Genomic DNA, 16748 nt, shown 5'->3' with positions numbered 1-16748 from the left:
TGAGAGATTGGATTCTATGTCCTAAAAGAATGGAGACAGAAGGACCAGGATGGACACCTGTGTACTGTGACTACCCCATGTGGATTAGGGCAGGGGAACATTTCGCTGTCTGTGGCCTAATCACACAAGAAGAGAAATGAGATTGAATGCAGAACTGGGAGGAATTGGTTGCCATGTAATCTCTCCTTAAGAAGAGTCTCCAGTCTGATTTTCCTTTCACATATCTGAAGACATGGCTCTGGAAAGCTCATCTATAACCACTATGCCACAATTCCCAAAGGCCAGTCCTCTCCCACAATCAACGAACATTCTAAACCAGAGATCGCCAATCTTTTTACGGTTGAGGATCGCCTCCAGGGGTGGGGAAGAGCCGGTGGCCTGGGCGCAGCATATACGCATTTTTGCCAACAGCGGTGCCAACGTGCAAGTGCAGAGTTGCCGCACATGCGCGTTTTCACCAGCAGGGGGAGCTAACACGAATGCGCAGCAGCTCCGCACATGCGCATTTGTGACCACTGGCATGCCGGCTCTTCCTCCCTTCTCGCAGCAAGAAGGTAGCCGGGCGACGAGTGAAGCTTTGGCAGCTGCTTCACTCGCATCCTGGTGAGCTTCTTGCTGTGGGGGGGGGGCAGGTGCAGCTGCCGCCGGCCCGTTAATGAGGCATTCGTGGCCCAGTACTGGGCCTCAGACTGGGGGTTCACAACCCCCATTTTAAACCACAGGTACTTGACACCCATCTCTCCACACCCACACCCACATTTGTCACTACACCACAAACCCCCCCCCCACAACACACATATTCAACCTCATGCTCTTACAAACTGGACAACCCCTCCCCTTCTTCTTTCCACTGCCAAGCTCTCTCTATCTTAATCACTATCTTCCTTTCTACTTCTCTCTCTCATTGCTATTTTCCCACTCCCCCCGCTAACGCCCGTTGTATCAGCTACAACTGGCTTTAATTCCAGCCTTTAAATAAAGGAACAAATGACCTCTTGTATTTCAAATCATAGTCTGACAGGTTGTTGTAGAATAAACCAATGTAGGAGCATACAGCAGGCAAATAAAATCTTCAGTAACTTTGGGGGGAGGGAGCAGATGTACTTTACAATTCTTGGTGTAAAAAAGGTAAAGGTAAAGGTATCCCCTGTGCAAGCACTCGGTCATGTCTGACCCTTGGGGTGACGCCCTCTAGCGTTTTCATGGCAGACTCAATACGGCGTGGTTTGCCAGTGCCTTCCCCAGTCATTACCGTTTACCCCCCAGCAAGCTGGGTACTCATTTTACCGACCTCGGAAGGATGGAAGGCTGAGTCAACCTTGAGCCGGCTGCTGGGATTGAACTCCCAGCCTCATGGGCAAAGCTTTCAGACGGCTGCCTTACCACTCTGCGCCACAAGAGGCTCTTGGTGTAAAAATATGAATAAGAATTCCGAGCATCTCCATGTTTTCCTGAGAAATACTGTGTACTTTCAGCAGAGAAACCACTAAGCTGGTTGCAACAGTCTGATGCTAGGTAGCAGTTTCATGTAATTAGACAAAACACTTAATTGGCTCTTGAACGAGCTTGCCCCCAATTTGTTCCTAGCCCCAATTCAAGGTGCTTGTCTTGACCTTTACAACTGTATAGAGTTTGGGACTACTCAACATACCTGATGGACTGCCTAGTTGTTAATTAACCTGCCTGACCGTTATGATCATCTTCAGTGGTCCTACTTTGGGTGTCTCTGCCTTCTGAGATTAGGTAGAAGGTGACCCAGGAGAGGGCCTTCTCAGTCATGGCAAGTTCCAGAACTCTCTCCCCAAGGAGATTGTCTGTTCCTTTCTATTGCCAAATTCCAATACTGTATGAAGACATTGTTTCCTTTGGCATTCCCTCAGTGAGCCCCTCTTCCACTCCCAGTATTTTAATTGCTGTTTTTATGTCTTTGTATTTTATTATTATATCTATTGCATTTCTATGCCACCCCTCCCTGTAGGCTCGGAGCAGCTTACAGCAGTTTTTAGATTATTTTAATTATTGGTGTTGGGATGGTTTTAATATTTTAAAGATTGTATCCTATATGTTTTAAATTGTTAGAGACTCAGTGGCCCTTGTGAGGGAGAAAAACAGGATGTTAAATTTGCAAATAAATATTTGAAAAATGTAAAAATACGATGTTAAGAGGTAACAGCTTATCTTAGACTGTGTTAGTTTTACAGTGATTTTGGATTTTGTCTCCATCCCACCCATGTGCATTTCCTTCCTTATGTTGCCATTATTACATTGCATAAACTACAAATATCATACAGCATTGTGATACGCCAATGGTAGGTTAAACCATACATGGATGCTAATATAATCATATGATTATTTTTGCTGGTGCTTTTACAAGCATTGTGAGGATCCTCTAGCAAGAGCCTAAACTATTCTAGGCCACAGGGTAAAGAGCTACAAAGGACAGCTTCAACAGCTCCTAGAACAGTTCCAAATACTTTTGGAAGTTGTGTCTTTGTTCCCTTGCCCACTTAGTATTCAGTGCCAGCTGGCTTTCTGAATAACACTGGGGAGAAATAACAAACAAAATTCTCTTTGGAAGAAGACTTTAAAAGGTAAGGTGCAGCAAAAGAGCCTGAAGGAAAACCAGGCTCTAGAGTTGTATCTCTAAGGCACAACTCAGAGGAGAAGGTCTGCACCAAAGGCCCTGAGGGTATCATGCCCCATTTTCTCACTGGAGGAATTGTTATTGTCACTGAAGATTTTTGCACAGTACTAAATTCTCACTGTTTTTCCCTTGCTGTAGATCTTCTAACTAAACAATCTGACATCTATCCTGTGCCATTAATTACTTCTGAAGCCCCCTCCCCCCGCAAAAAAAATAAAAGTGAAGAAAAATAGGATGGTAGCACTAGTGAATTTCTTTATTAAAGAAGTTAGTTAAAAACAATTTACCATGTAAAACTAGGGCCTCATCTAAAAAATCAGGGCATGATGTTTTTGTTCATAGGAATGTGTGGATGCACATGATGTTCTTGTTCATAGGAATGTGTGGACGCAGCAGGGCAAATGGATAAGGCTCTTAGATCACTGGTCTAGCCCACAAAAATCTCTGCTCATACTTGGACAAGCACAACTTCAAGGGCTCTACCCTATTGTGACTAGAATTTCCCCACTGAAAGTCATGTGGCAGCGACAGCCCCACCCCAACCCCCCGCCCTCCCAGTCTCAATCAAAGCATGGGTTTTGGCACCACAGAAATAAGAACCTCCCCCCTTGCATTCCTACCATGCACTCACTCAACTGGAAACCCAAAGAAATAATGGATTACATGTGTGGCTTTTTTTCTAGCTCGATGGCATAGGCAGGATTGCCCAGCCCTTTCCTCCCATTGGTGGATTTCCGGCCGCTTTTGACATGATGCGAGGTATGCGGCTGCAGACGTCCTAAGTGTGCACCGGATAAGCGAGGGGTTGGCAGGTGGTGTGAGGCTGCCAGCGGATGATAGCGTGAGGCAAGGCTGAGCCTGTGCGGGGGCGAGACCGTGGCCGGGCTAGCACCATGGTGGGAGGAGTGGTGCTGCTTTTCTAAAAAAAATTTTTTTTTTGCTGCGCCGGGGTTGAAATCTGGCGGCTCCAGCGCCACCGCCAGCTCCGGCTCGGCAACGGCTCCCCAAAGCCGCTCCCAATGCTGCTGCCCAGCTGCTGCGGACCTGGCATGGAGTAACTGGCAGGACCTTGCAGCCGCCAAGGAGGATCTTGCTAATGTAGCCCATCTCTCCCTCTTGCTGCGGTGGCATTCGCCTGGCCCCAGTGAAAGAGACCCTGGAGGAGAGTAGGATCCGCAGAGACACAGCTACTGGGTGGCGGCAGCCACCATAGCAGAGCGAAGCACAAAAGTGCAGCGGGAGGGGAATCAAGGCGTGAAAGCCTGCGGACTCGAAGCTTTTCCTTTCCCAGAGATCCAGTTCCTCGTGCAGAGTCTCCATCAGGGTGGCCTCCCTCCCTCACTTCCCCGCTTCCCGTGTACCTCTCCCTCGAACCGCCTTCACGCTTCGGCTCCGGCTGGCTGACGGGACAGTGCAGGACCCAGGCAGGACCCAGGGCAGAGACCGCGGAAGGGGGTGTGTCCCAGGATTTTCGGGACGGATGGGCAGGTTACTCTACCCACCAGCCATGCATACCAATCCCTTTGGTTAAGGGAGGTATTATCTGTTTGCCATCCTATCTATTTGGTGCCTCTTAATAATTATGAAACAGCCTTGGGAGGACAAACGGTCCGGCCTGTCCAGGACCAATCAGGGTGCAGCCAGCTGCACCCTGATTGGCCCTGCCCTTATGGCTCCTTCCCTCCCTCACCAAGCCCTCACCCCTTGCCTCACAGACATGCCTGGCTGTTAGAGCCAGGCATGTCTCTGACTCCGCTGCTCCATTTGAAGGGCCCCAGGTAAGAGGCCCGGCCATGGGGGGGAAGAGGGAGCGCTTCCTAAAGGCCTGGAAAGCACACCCAGGGCCTCACAGAGGCCCCAGCTGTGTTTTCCAGGCCCCCGGGAAGCCATCCAGCTGCGGGGGGGGGGACAGAGGGAGCGCTTCCCGGGGGACTGGCAAGCACACCCGGGGCCTTGCAGAGGCTCTGGGTGTGCTTACCAGGTCCCCGGGAAGCGCTCCCTCTCCCCCCTCCCACCCCCCTTCGCCCTCAGTGGTTCTCGGTGGCCTGGGAAGCAGCTGGGAAGCTCACGGGAAGGACCCTTTCAATGGCCCGTTTTTATGAACGGGCTTTGAAGCTAGTATGTTAATATAACTATAGCAATTATGATGTATGAAAAAGAAAATAATCATAACTGTTTACATACTTTGTGATAGTATTTTAAAAAACATGGTGGCACTTATTTGGCTGTATTCCTGTTTTGATTAAGCAGAGGCATGCACTGTTCACTATATTTGAAAACTGTCTCTAAGAGTGGCCATTGTTTTTTTTTATGTGTGTTGCCATTCAGATTAAAAGATGGCATCTTTCTAGTATATCATATGTAGAACTCTGGCATATCAGGCTGTTTTTGCCTGTAATCAGAGTATATATTTATTTATTATTTATTCTGCTTCTAATTTGAAAAGCTTCTGGAGTAATTCACAACTAAAAGATAAAGCTACTTCATAAGATCATAAGTCCTACTAGATCAAACCAGTGGTCCATCTAGTATAGCATCCTGCCTTACACAGAACAAATTCCAACCAGAAGAAATTCTGAAATCAGTGGCACTTTTAAGACCAACAAAAGTGCCACTGGACTCAAAATTTCTTCTGCTGCTTCAGACCAACACAGTTACCCACTTGAACCAGGGTCTCCTGAAAGTGGGTGCCTCTTGAAAGTGGGATTCAGTGGATGACTGCCTCTGAACATGGAGGTCCCCTTGAGGCACAATGGCTAGTACCTCCAGATAGACCTGTCCTCCATGAATTTGTAATCCCATAAGAGCTGTCTGTGCATGTGGCCCTAATTACATAATTACTTGGGCAGTGATTCCACATTTTAATCACTCGTTAATAAGTATTTCCTTTTGTCCATCTGAAATCTATAGCCGATTAGCTTCATAGGATGCCCTTGAGTTCTAGTAGTTAGGGAGAGTGAGAAAAAGTTCTCAGTCCACTCTTTCTACCTTATGGTTAATCTTATAAATCTCTATCATGTCCCTTTTTAGTCGTCCCTTTTCTAAACTGAAAAGTCAAAGACTCTCCAACTTTCACTCTTAGGGAACATAGTCCACCCTTTAATAATCTTTGTTTTTCTCTTTTGTAGTTTCTCCAGCTCAGTAACCGTAATTGCACACAGTAATCCAAATGAGGCCACACCATAGATCTGGACAGGGACATTGTAATATTAGCCATTTTATTTTAAATCCCTTTCCTAATAATCTTCAACAGAACTTTCCCCCTCCCCACCATTGCAGCATACTGGGGTTGATACTTGGGGGCTTTTTGCACGCCTTCAAAATTGCACAATGGTTGCTAATTGAAAACGCTATTGATTTGCCATAACGCACGACGTCGCCGACAATCTGCCACACACCTGAAACCAATCTGCAAAAAGCGCTTCCTTGTAGCGCTTTCAGGGAAATCCCCAAAAGTGGATTCACCCTCCGGAAAGCGATACACTCCTGCAACCAATCTGCAACACTAGCGAAAAAGACCAGTGCGTTAACATTGTTGCGGTTTCTACAAAGTCCCTCCCCCTGGCTGTCTTCCCTGATCTTCCGGTGAAGCAATCGCCATTTTTTTTTCTCCGAGCGAGCGGGGATAAACGCACCAGCGAGCCTCTTCTGTTTAGAGGCTTCCCTGGCTTCAGTCCTTCCCCTTTAGTCACTAAGCACAAACCACAGAAAAGCCCGTTTGCTGATGTATTTTCCCATTAATTTTTACACATTCGTTCAGCTGAAAATCGGGCCCGTGAGAGAGGGGGGGGGATTTTTTTTTTCCACTCCGAGGCAGCGTGGCAACGATCAAACGACAGCTCAAACACACCAGGCAGCTGGATGGGTCTCTCCGTTGCAACGAATCTACCCAGATTCGTTGCTATGGGTCTGTTTTTTTTTTTTTTTAACCTTTCTTAAAGGGAAAGGGGCTGTTTGGGAGCATGCTAATGGCTGCCCATTGGCTGCTTGACGGCCAGGGGCGGGACAGCTCGGCAATAGCGCTTCCTTTCTAGCGATTTCTGCCGAGACCGGCAGCCTGTGGGAAACGCTACAAAACGCAACTGGATTCCACCACAAAGGCAGGTATGCATAACGACGAATTCCACTACTTTAAATGGCGATTTTTCATTCAGTGACAAATTTGCAACAAAGATCCTGGTGCGTAAAGCCCCTTGTGCTTGAGCTACCTGACCCCAAGATCTTCTCCACTCTCAGTCTCACCAAGTTATATCACATTAGCCTATACTTGAAGGGTTCTTTAGTTATATTTCAGGTAAGAAAAGGAGTAGGGACACTGTAGGACCACTATGAGGGCATGAAAGTGAAATTATACCAGATGATGAAGAGACGGCTGAACTGCTCAACTATTTCTCTTCAGACTTCTCTTGTGAGGTAAATGGTGCTCAGTGTAGCAAAAACATATAACAGAGGGATGGGAATGGTGGCCTAGGTTCACTGTGAGGGCAGTCCATAAACACCTAGTTTCTTTAAATGAAACAAAGTCCTTTGGGCCAGATGAATTGCATCCAAGCGTACTAAAAGAACTTGCAGATGTCATCTCTGAACCTCTGTTCATTATTTTTGACACTTCTTGGAGAACAGGTGAGGTGCCATATTATTGGAGGCGGGCAAATGTTGTCCCCATCTTCAAGAAAGGGACAAAGGAGGATCCAGGTAACTCCCAGCCCATCAGTTTGACATATGTAGCTGGCAAAAGTTTGGAACAAGTCATCCAAGGAGTTGGTCCTTGAGCAGCTGGAACAGAGAGCTGTGATTTCTAAGACTCAGCATGGATTTCGCAAAAACGAGTCATGTCAGACAAACCGTATCTCTTTTTTTCGAGAAAGTGACTACCTTGCTTCATCAGGGGGATGCTGTGGACATAGTTTATCTGGATTTCAGTAAAGCTTTTGATAAGGTTCCACATGATATTCTTGTTGACAAGTTGGTAAAATGCGGTATGGATTCTAATTCTGTCAGGTGGATCGATAACTGGTTGACAGATCGTATCCAGGAGTTCTTGTTAATGGTTCAGCATCCTCTTGGAGAAGAGTGACAAGTAGAGTGCCCAAGGGATCTGTCTTAGGGCCTGTGTTGTTAAACATATTTATAAATGATTTGGATTTATACAAACTGGAGCGTGTCCAGAGGAGGGCAACAAAAGAGGTTTGGAGACCAAGATATATGAGGGAATATTGGGGAAGCTTGGTCTATTTAGTCTGGAGAGGAGATGACTGAGAGGGGATCTGATAACAATCTTCAAGTATTTGAAAGGCAGCCATATAGAGGATGGAGCTGAGGTGTTCTCTCTTGCCCCGGAGGGATTGACTAGAACCAGTGGGAGGAAATTAATTCAAAAGAAATTCCACCTAAAAATCCGCAAGAATTTCCGGAAAAACTGAGCGGTTTCTCAGTGGAACAGGCTTCCTCAGGAGGTAGTGTGTTCTCCATCTTTGGAAATTTTTAAACAGAGCCTGGATAGCCATCTGATGGAGAGGCTGATTCTGTGAAGGTTCAATGTGATGGCAGATTACAGTGGATGAGCGATAGGGTTGTGAGCATCCTGCATAGTACAGGGAGCTGGACTAGATGACCCAGGAGATCCCTTCCAACTCTGTCATTCTATGATTCACTAAGCTTTAACCCAGTGACCAATGTAAAATTCTACCTGCCACCACACAATTCACCTGAGCAAGAGCAGCTTCCCTGTTCTTGGGTGGTAGCAGCTTGCCTAGATAACCTGTCTATTGCAAAAGGCCTGACAGCAACCACATGACTTTTCCTGGGGAGAGCTTATCCATTTTAATCACAATCACAGAAAAGTAGAAACAATGGGCTTTCATCACTATCTCAACACTGACTGTATAGGTGGTGAGGATTATAATCTGCAGGTCTGCATATCTTCTAGTTCCTAAAACATGATTTTCACTGTGAAAGTTGACCAAACTGATCTAATCAGACTGAAGAAGAACACTCTGAAACGCTCTTCAGACTGTTTGTAAACTAGTGAGCACTTTAGAGCAAAAGTACCATTTGCTATGTTGCCAATAGGGAGGCCAGCTTCCAGGTGAAACCTGGGAATTGCTCAGAATTCCAGCTTGTCTCCAGACTATAGAGACCAGTTCCCCTGGAGAAAATGGATGCTTCGGATGTTAGAGTATATTGCATTGTACCCCTCTGAGGTCTCTGTCCTCCAGGCTCCAGGAGTTTCCCAACCTAGAGCTGGCAACCCTACCCACCATACATATCTGCTGGAGGGCAGGGGGGACCTGGTAACCCTAGTTGCTAAACCTATTGACTTGATCAATATGCACTAATAAGACTGGCAGAATTTAAACTGCTTGTTCCTTAATATCAGGAACTCAAAAGTTGAACTATAAAACAATATAAAATTTTAACAATTATTTATTAAAATGCACCAATATTAGGTTAAAAACAAAGTAAAAACTATATAAAAACTATACAGATGTAACTGCACATGAACAGACCAAATGCGTTTCGACCCTACTGGGTCTTCCTCAGTGATCAATAATATTAAATAATGCACTCTTATCTAAAACCAATTATGAAGTATAGCTGGGTTGTCAAGGCCACCTTGCATACCTGTCTAATCCACCCAGTGGCCATGCCATAGCTGAACCAAGCCCACCAGTACAGATGTAGCCTCCATCTGTGCTGGTGGCAACTCATGTTAATCTGAGCCAGTCTAATAAACCTGGGGAGTAATTGGTAGATAAGGTTGCCAGAATTTGGTTAAAACAAAACAAACAAACCCACAGACACCCTGAAGCTCAGTGACGCCTCCCTCCAGTTTTACACTTTGGCTCAGCTCCATCTTCCCCAAGCCCAAAGTGTTCTTTGCACTGGCATTGGTAAGGTTGTCAGTTGACCTGGACAGTCCAGTGCTTTCATTGACTGTTTGGTAAGAACAGTCCAATTTAAATGTCCAGTATTTTTTCAGGTTTTTTTTTTTAATGGGACAGTGACTGAAAATACTGGTCTGTCAGGATCAATACAAACCTGCCAAACGTATCGGTAGTGTTGTCAATCTCTAGGCAGGGGTCTGGAGATTTGGAAACACAACTGATCGGCATTCAGCACACTAGAAATCGCTTTCCACGGAGAAAATTTTGGAGAGTAGACACTGTAGCATCATACCCTGTTGAGGCCCCGCTTTAAGAACTTCCCATCTTGGGGTTGGCAACCCTATGGGTCCTTTAGTGAGCCCAGATTTCAACTGATTATAAAGATCAGTTCTCTCGGAGAAAACGACAATTTTGGCGGCTGTTCTGTATGGTATCGCATCCCCGCTAAGCTCCTTCCTGTATCCTGTATTGAGGGCTGCGCCCTCAAATCTCTACGAGTTGGCAACTCCGGGTGCAGGAACAACATAGGATTCTGAAATGAGGAGTAAAAATTAGATTGGAAAGAGAAGTCGGGAGCGGGCAAAAATAACCCAAGCACTAGCCCAAGCAGCTAATTGTGGACAAAGGCTTCAATTGTTGCTATCTCTGCATACCCGTCGAGCGGAGGGGGCGTGGCATGGTTAGGGGGAAGTGTATGGGGGCTTCACCAGTGAGACCATTTGTTGCCTGGTTCGCGAGGGGATGGGGGACGCGCCGGTGCGTGCAGTCTCCGCCTTTCGCTGGTCGCAAGCCTGCGTTTTCATCGGTATGAGGAACGTAAACCCGTTTTGCTCGGCGGGAGGGGTGAAGAAAGGACGCGTCGTTGGAGCCAACCGCTATTTGTGGGCAACCAATCCGAAAGCTCGCTTGTTGGGTCACGTGGGGGAAGTCGTTGCTGTGCATGGGGAGGCGACCGAGAAACCAAGGGAACGGTTACGCGCGTGGGAGTTGCAGGCAAGGTGTTGGGGGGAGTAGCGTGGCGCGAGGAGTCGCCTCGTTGGTGTCGCTTGGCACCTGCTTGCTTTTTCCTCTTCGCGGGTCTGTGCTCTCTTAGGCTGGGGCTGCAGAAGTACTCTGTAGGTTACGCTTGATGGGGAAGGGTTCAGCAGGCAAAGTTTGGCCTGACTACTGTATTTCCTTTCTGGGAAAGGCTTCCGTTGATTTTTTTCTAGACGTATTCTGTTGGTTTTCCACTGGATACGTAGCAGGAAAGGGAAAACTGCGTCAGAGGTAGGGTAAATGACTTAAGGGGACATCCTCAAGTTAGGATATTTGTATCTCAGCAGCAAAGGGTCTCTTGGGCAGAGAGTCCTGCACTGTATTAAAGGCTTTTAAAAGTTTATATGTAAGTCCCTGGTGAGCTCCTTTTTTGAGTACTTGTTGTGGGTAGTGGTGAAGTATTCACATATATATGGCTGATCAAATTATTTGGATCTGTATTTATTACAGGATGGCAGGGGAATAGGTTTTGGCCACTCTTAGGGATGGGGGAGTTGGCAGTTTTTGTTGTAGATTCCCGGTAGGTAGTTATGATGGTCTGAACAAAGTTTGAGTCCAGTGCCACCTTGCAGACCAACAAAGTTTATTCAAGTATAAGTTTTTGTGAGCTATGAAGATACAATGAAATGAAAATTAACAGTTTATACATATAGGGAGAGGGTGAGCAGTAAATTAGCATACAACATAATGAAGATGTTTAACAGATTCAAGGACCTAACAGGAATATAACAAGCTTAGTTTATAAGGTTACCACTTGTTTGGGTTTAATTCTGGTGGAAAACATAGTAAATAAATATGTTGGAATTGGAGACTGGTGGACAGATGTATCCTTAATTGTGGAATGCTGAGAGTAATTAACTGAGATCCTGCTGCCTCCATGCACCTTCTCTCAAGCATGGGGGGAGACCTTACAATATTCTTCTTCTTTGAAGTGTGGTGATTGGTTGTGTAGAGTAGCGATCCCCAACCTGTGGGCTGTGGACCACATGTGGTCCTTCGACTAATTGGAGGTGGGCCCCGAAGGACGCCTTCTCCCCCCCCCCCCGGCCCTTTACTTCATCCTCCCCTGCCCTTTACAACACACTTCATTGTTGTGGCGTGTCTGTATCTTATTTTGAAGGGATGTTTAAACATTCCCATAGCGATCAGAGAGCGTTAGGGCAGTGGCTGAGAGTAGAGGAGTAAACTACCCCCCCCCTCACCGGGCTTCAGTAAAAGGCATTGAGTGGTCCCCGGTATTGAGTGGTCCCCGGTGATAAAAAGGTTGGGGACCACTGGTGTAGAGTAATCTCCCCTGCCTCAAAACTGGAGAAGTATATTCCAAACTACCGTTCTAAATTACTTTTATATTGCAAGGTTATATTATATTACAATCTACTATTCTAGTATTTCAAATGAGAAATGGAATAAAATAAAAAGGATGTACTACCCTTCTAGAGGATGGTATGGATGCAGGTGTAAGGGCTGAATTTAAAGGGCTATTATCTGTACCTGTTTCCTGTTCCCTGTAAACCACCCTGAGCCTTCGGGAGAGGGCGGTATATAAATAAATAAATAAGACTATGTAGGGAGATATCTAATATCCCTGGGGATTCCGTTGTTCAGAGTGTTGTAATAACTTGCAACTCAGCAATTTCCCTTTTTACTCTGTTCATGAAGTTCCTTTTCAATAAAGCGGATATTTTGAGGTTACCCATTGAATGTCTTGGAAAATTCAGGTTTCTTGGTCTTATGATTCTTAATGGCAGATTTGTGTCCATTTATCCATTGGTGTAGAGTTTGAACTGTTTGCCCTATGTATAAAAGTCTTGTTGACATTTACTGGCAAAAGCAATGTTAGCCCGTGAATAAACCTGAGATGGTGTAGTTAATGTTAGGTCCAGTGATTGTGTTGTCTGTGTGTATGTGGCAGCAACGTTGACATTTTGTTTGTGGCATACTTTGATACAAGTGTCAATGTTCAAATTAGTTGTATTATTTAGGAAGCATTGCAATGTATGAACTGGTAATTTTCATTTCATTGTATTTGAAGAAGCATGTGTGCACTCAGAAGCTTATTCCTTGAATAAAAGTGGTGATCTTAGTGCCACCGGACTTCATTATGCTTATTTGTTACTAGGCTTGAAAATAGTTAACTACTGTGGAAGCATACCTTATATATACAATAATGGAATTTTTTTTCATGCAGTAACTTTATGATTAATATGAATATACTTTAATGATTTTTATTTTTGAATCCTTTGAAATTAAAACCAAGCTCTTCTCCTTGCATGAGTGAAATAGGAAGGGAGCATGGCAGCATCAGCCAGGGTTCTGTCTTGAAGAGAAATCCTGATCAGGGCTGCAATTTTTATAAGTTTAGTAGAACATCTGAAAAATATTGTATGTTCACTGTAAGATAAAATGGCTTTTAAGTATTTTTGTTTCTCTCATCTTCATTCATTTATTAGATTTTTATACAATCCTCCCATACGGCTCCCGCTTGGTGCTTCTCTAGAAATGATTGATTCAGTGAAAACAAGAAGACAGTGCAGTTTGGATTTTTATTCTCATTATGAGCATCTCTGTGCACTTCATGGGTGTATGCCTCTATCAGCTGTGAAAGCTCGAAAGCTCCTTGGTCTTCTTGACATAAATGCAGATCGTATCAAAGCTACTGAGTGGGCACCCCTTCTGAATGCTATCAGACACAACAAGACTTTGAATTCCATTGCCATAAGAAGCTTGCACTATCAGGGACATGGAGATTCAGGTAGAGACCCTTATGCTATTAATTATACTGTGGCTAGCTGATTTTTATTTGTTGGCATCCGTTTTAAAAGTATTTGTCACCACTGTACAGAATTTATGTCACTCAGAAATAGTCAAACTGGACTTTACTTAGATAAATGTCAATATATTTTTTAGCATCCTAGAGTTTACTGCTAAATTGATTTAATTTGATTGAATCTGCAGTTCTAAAAATACATATGGACTGTGATTACATCCCTTTTGAATTTTGTCTGCTTTTGAGTAGAGTACCTTGGTCATTTGTATTAATGTCTCTAACAGTGAGTGTAACAGGAGGAGCTGTGTTTGGAATTCCTTTTGCCACTATATGGTTGATACAAATGACATTTTGTTTAACTGCCAAGAAAAGATGTGGTAGAAAACATGAATGTACTATGTGAATAACAATGGCTTCAGTGTTACTGAAATGGTTGGTGTGATGTATGATGAATGTATCATACGTGTTATGCATGTACACTTTCTAATGTTGAAGATAATCCGGTTTGCTGTTGTTTGATAGGTGCTGAAAGACAGGGAACTTACTTCAGAAGAAAAATTCCAGCAATTCGATCCAAAGATGTGTCTGGTCAACTGTGTAAAGCAATCAGAGGATGTCTGATGATATCAAATGTCCTGAGAAATTTGGAACTTCAGGGGCTGCTTTTGAGGGATAGAGACTTAATATTGCTGGGAAAAGTAAGATGATTTATTTGTAATTAATGTGTGTGTTTTCAGGACAATACTGCAACTATGAGCCTTGTTTAAAATATGTACTTTATTTTGAAGGGATTGATGAACACGTCATCTTTAGAAAACCTGTCTCTCGCACACTCACCAATTGGTGATGGAGGCTTGGAAAGTAAGTTTTGAATTTTCCAAAGAAAAATAAGTTTGGTTATTATATACAGCTTCTGACTGTAATCTATGCTGATTTATTCAAATATAGTTTTAAATATAAATCCATTAATAATAAGCACAGTAACACTGTATAACTTATATGTATTTATTTCCTTTGGTATGCTGAAATATTTCCCATGTTTGAAATGGAATGATAATATATTTTTTAATATCCTTAGTTTTTTTAGTGTGACTTCTTAGTACATTTTGCTAATTCATAACAATTTTTGTAGTGTCAAAATGAGCCATCAGGCTGCACCACTGAGTTTATAGATATCTTTCTGTAGTTCTTTAAAATCCCCCTTGGTTTACCCATCCTGAGTAATATGATGTCATCTACACATTAAACTACAGCTGGGTGCGGTAGATGAAAATGAGCATTATTGTTACATTATCTTCTGGTGTGTCTTCTAGAAGGCTGCCCTGATTGGGTGGGTGCTGTGGTTTGGATGGGTGCTGTGGCTTTAAGAGTGACAACCTTAAGGCGTGAGCAACTATTCAAACAACTGTATTTGTGGCAGTTTGGACAACTTTTCATACAGTGAATCAAATGCTGGTGAATGGTAGCTGGATATATTAAATGGATAATTGGTTTCTTTTAAAAATAGATATTTCTATGCCCATGTTTCTGCACAGTGCTATCTTGAAAATGAACCTTCTGTGGCCTAGTGAAGGCTCTCATAGATCACAGGTGGATGCTGTTGAAATGTAATAGAACTACTTATTTAGGGTCTTGTGCAACCATATGATGAAGTTATGATTGACGCATCTCAAGTATATGAGAGATGTTTGAACATAGGACCTGGAGATGCATTGTTTGAACTCAGTTGTGTTGACAGTCTATGGAGTACCCATAGCAGTTCAAGATCTACGTAGATAAAATGATAATTTTATCATTTTATATACTTTGTATTGTATATAAGTATATATTCTTGTAAAAGTGATTGATGGTGTCCATATTTGTTAACAAAGTATTCCAAGGATTATCCATATAAATCAGATCCTCCAGTAGAGTAAGATCCTTTTCCAGTATTATGACAAGATGACTGGCATAGAAGCAACACAAATGGGTAAGATCTGAAATTGGATAATACTGTACTTAGATTTCTTTTAAGATGTGTTTAATTTTAAACTATTTAAGGTGCAGCCCTAGCTATTTCATTACTGAGATTTAGTTTTCATTTCTAGTAATCTGTCAAAATGTGAAGAATTCAGCTTGCATCAGATCTGTAGATTTTACAGGATGCAGTTTGACCTGGCGGGGAGTGGAACATATAGCCAGTGTCTTAAAGGTAAGACCTCCTTTGGCAGAAGTGCCTCTGATAATTAATTTGTAAAATGAACAGTGCTGAAGTGTTTTTTGTATAAATGTTTAACAATATTTGGAGTTTACATTTAAACCTTTTGTTCAAGGTGTCATCTGTTTTATTAAGTCCAGATTAGTAGTTTACTGATTAAAAGAGTTTCATCTTTGTAGCTATTTTTTAATCCAGCTACTTTAAATTATGACTCATGTGCAGGAGTATGTTTAGATGTTCCATTATTTCTATAACAAATTTATTCATTTGTAAATCTTACTGAGTTCACAGTGACTTACTCATTAGTTAGATTGCCTTTTAAACTGCAGTGTTAAATACAGTATCTTTAAACATGTATTCCTTTTTCTGACAATAATAAAATGTTCATTTCCTCACTGAGATTTATATTTTAGAGGTGTCAAAGTATATTTTTACAGTCATTCAGACCAAGTTATACAAGCCAAAGCATAAGAGAACATAGCAGCATAAAGGTATAGGACAGTTAAGATATATAGAAGCAAACTAAAATTAAAACTGCCTTGCTTCAAGTCATCATATTTTCATGGCAGTGGGGCAAAACCTAGCAAGCTTTTAAGTCAACTTAGTGTTTGCTTTGCTTGAGATTCAGATTGAACAATACTTCTTAAATAATGTTGTCAGACATATTAAATACCACTATAGTTAAACAATGATATTTATTTCTTCTGACAAACCTTTTCAGCAGCTCCCCCTCCCTTTTAATCTTTATGGTCTTTATTTCAAAGCACCAGGCAATTAAAAGACATAGTGAAGCTTGGGCAGAGAGCTTGCGATATAGAAGACCTGATTTAGACTGTATGGCTGGCTTGAGGCGCATCACTCTTAACTGCAATATGCTTATTGGTGACCAAGGAACTACTCTCCTAGCAGGATACCTTGCAGAAGACCTGTGGCTTAAAGGTAGGTGTGTATGTATGTTAGTAGTTGAATTCAGTATTGTAAGAGCCATGCAGTAGCCTTTCTGGGAGCTTAGTACCTTCACCCTGGATACTTGCATATTTCTGAAGACCAAATGTCTAATGTAGAATAAGAAATTTCAGGGTGCCTTTTATTTTCTGTGTGGTGTATTTGGGCTCCAGCATGATCCTTTAATATTTGATGTGAATAATAATCCAGTTCATGTCTTCCAGTATAGGTACATCACTATTTTACATAGCCATAACCAATTACAAACCA

The 16748-nt window shown here is 43.1% G+C and overlaps 1 protein-coding gene across 8 annotated transcripts in view; it reads left to right on the top strand.

The window, feature by feature from the left end:
* Positions 1 to 10221: 10221 nt before the first annotated feature.
* CEP78 (centrosomal protein 78) overlaps positions 10222 to 16748 on the top strand; it is a 32007-nt gene continuing 25480 nt past the window's right edge. The window contains exons 1-6 of one of the 8 annotated variants that reach the window (XM_077344724.1): positions 10222 to 10336; positions 13020 to 13321; positions 13859 to 14034; positions 14125 to 14197; positions 15424 to 15527; positions 16298 to 16472. In XM_077344724.1, the coding sequence (XP_077200839.1) occupies positions 13069 to 13321; positions 13859 to 14034; positions 14125 to 14197; positions 15424 to 15527; positions 16298 to 16472 (781 nt within the window). In that variant the 5' untranslated portion in view covers positions 10222 to 10336; positions 13020 to 13068. Of the gene's footprint in view, positions 10647 to 10669; positions 10916 to 13019; positions 13322 to 13858; positions 14035 to 14124; positions 14198 to 15423; positions 15528 to 16297; positions 16473 to 16748 lie in introns of those variants that run through there. The other 7 variants (XM_077344719.1, XM_077344721.1, XM_077344723.1 and 4 more) reach the window with 7 other exon arrangements.

This window comes from Paroedura picta, chromosome 7 (assembly GCF_049243985.1).
Source record: "Paroedura picta isolate Pp20150507F chromosome 7, Ppicta_v3.0, whole genome shotgun sequence".
Lineage (NCBI taxonomy): Eukaryota > Metazoa > Chordata > Lepidosauria > Squamata > Gekkonidae > Paroedura > Paroedura picta.
This window is presented reverse-complemented; position numbering and strand designations above follow the sequence as displayed.